The sequence below is a fragment of the Setaria italica genome, chromosome VIII (genome assembly GCF_000263155.2).
Source record: "Setaria italica strain Yugu1 chromosome VIII, Setaria_italica_v2.0, whole genome shotgun sequence".
Lineage (NCBI taxonomy): Eukaryota > Viridiplantae > Streptophyta > Magnoliopsida > Poales > Poaceae > Setaria > Setaria italica.
This window is the reverse complement of record NC_028457.1, coordinates 34,434,503-34,435,826: the sequence shown is the minus strand read 5'-3', so window position 1 is coordinate 34,435,826 and position 1,324 is coordinate 34,434,503. Positions and strand designations below refer to the sequence as shown.

General features: G+C 52.0%; 1 protein-coding gene across 1 annotated transcript; it reads right to left on the bottom strand.

Moving 5' to 3' along the window:
• Positions 1-251: 251 nt before the first annotated feature.
• LOC101778366 (BTB/POZ and MATH domain-containing protein 1) lies at positions 252-848 on the bottom strand. Its single transcript, XM_004980711.1, has one exon. The coding sequence runs from the start codon at positions 846-848 to the stop codon at positions 252-254; it is 597 nt and encodes a 198-aa protein (XP_004980768.1).
• Positions 849-1,324: the final 476 nt, after the last annotated feature.

Below are 1,324 nucleotides of genomic sequence, written 5' to 3'. Positions count from 1 at the left end.
ATCAGATTGGTTCCCTAAATCTTACCGTCAACGTTTCACAATGAACTCGAGGGAGCACGGACGCACAAAGCAAACGAAGAGAAACAGTCTCTTTTAGGTTAATCTCTAACTCATTGCACGAACGAGGATTTAAACACCAAAGCATCTGCATGCTTTGCAAGCATCCCTGGAGACAAATTAGCACACGAGACCGATTAATGAAAAAAAAACTAACTTGACTCCAGACTACTCCGATCCATGCAACACGTACGCTAACACATGATCGTGACCAAATAATACGCAACTAACAATGACATCAAGAAGAAGATGAGTCCAACAGGCACGAGGGCTCTCCTTGGTTGCTCCGTGGAGTCGGTGACATGGCGGATCTCCTTGAAGACGGTGACGTCGCACCTGAGGCTGAAGCTGTCGTCCTTGAGGTAGGGCGCCGCCTCCAGCTCCTCCCTCACGATGAACCGCTCGCAGCCGTACGACGGCACAGCGCCTGAGAAGGTGCACAGGCCCATCGCCGCCGAGTACCCCGGCACCGGCTCTCCGGCCTGGTCGAGCAAGATGAGCCAGAACTTGGCCTTGACGCTGGTCTCATCGTCGTCAGGGTGGTCGAGGAAGAGGACGAAGGATATGCAGTCGTCTTCCTCCTCGTTGTAGCCGTGTGGGTAGAACTCGATGTACCAGCGGTGGCCGCCGACGGTGAACACGCTGGACTTGATGCTTTCGCCGACGCCAAGGACCTCCTTGGTCTTGGAGTACCTCTTGATCTTGAGGACGTGAGAGCCGGTCACCGTCTCGGTGGAGATCGTCGACTCGCTGCAGTTGACGCCAGCGGCGGCGTTGGAGTAGGAAGCCATGTGGATTATTGGTGCTCTCTTTCCCTACTACGTAGAAAAGGAAAGGCAATGGTGAAAGGCAAACGGGAGACGAGGCAGACGTTCAGGGAGAGGCGATGGTCGTGTATTTGTAGCAGTTGTCGATGCATGCTTCGTATGGGGACGTGCACGGCAAGGGTCCTATGTGCACCTACAAAATCCATGCACAAGTCTCCATTCACCTTACGTAGGAAAGGTCCCGTAACAGTCGTGTACAACAACAATTTGGACGGGTTCACGGAAAGACACCAACGCAACCTAGCTGGAAAGTGCTCGGAACTGCACCACATGCATGTATACTCCTTTTTCGTTATTTGTGACAAATAGTGACTTCTGCTACCCTTCAGTAACCAGTTCGATCTCTAGAAAAATATTTGGGCCGTTTTCGAAATTCCAAAAATTCCGGTACGGCCGAAAACTGGCAAACCGGTACTACCAACCACCTTCGGTATTTTTTC

Bases quoted from the DNA above. Each gene is read 5' to 3' on its own strand.
- LOC101778366 (XM_004980711.1), bottom strand. From the start codon at position 848: ATGGCTTCCTACTCCAACGCCGCCGCTGGCGTCAACTGCAGCGAGTCG.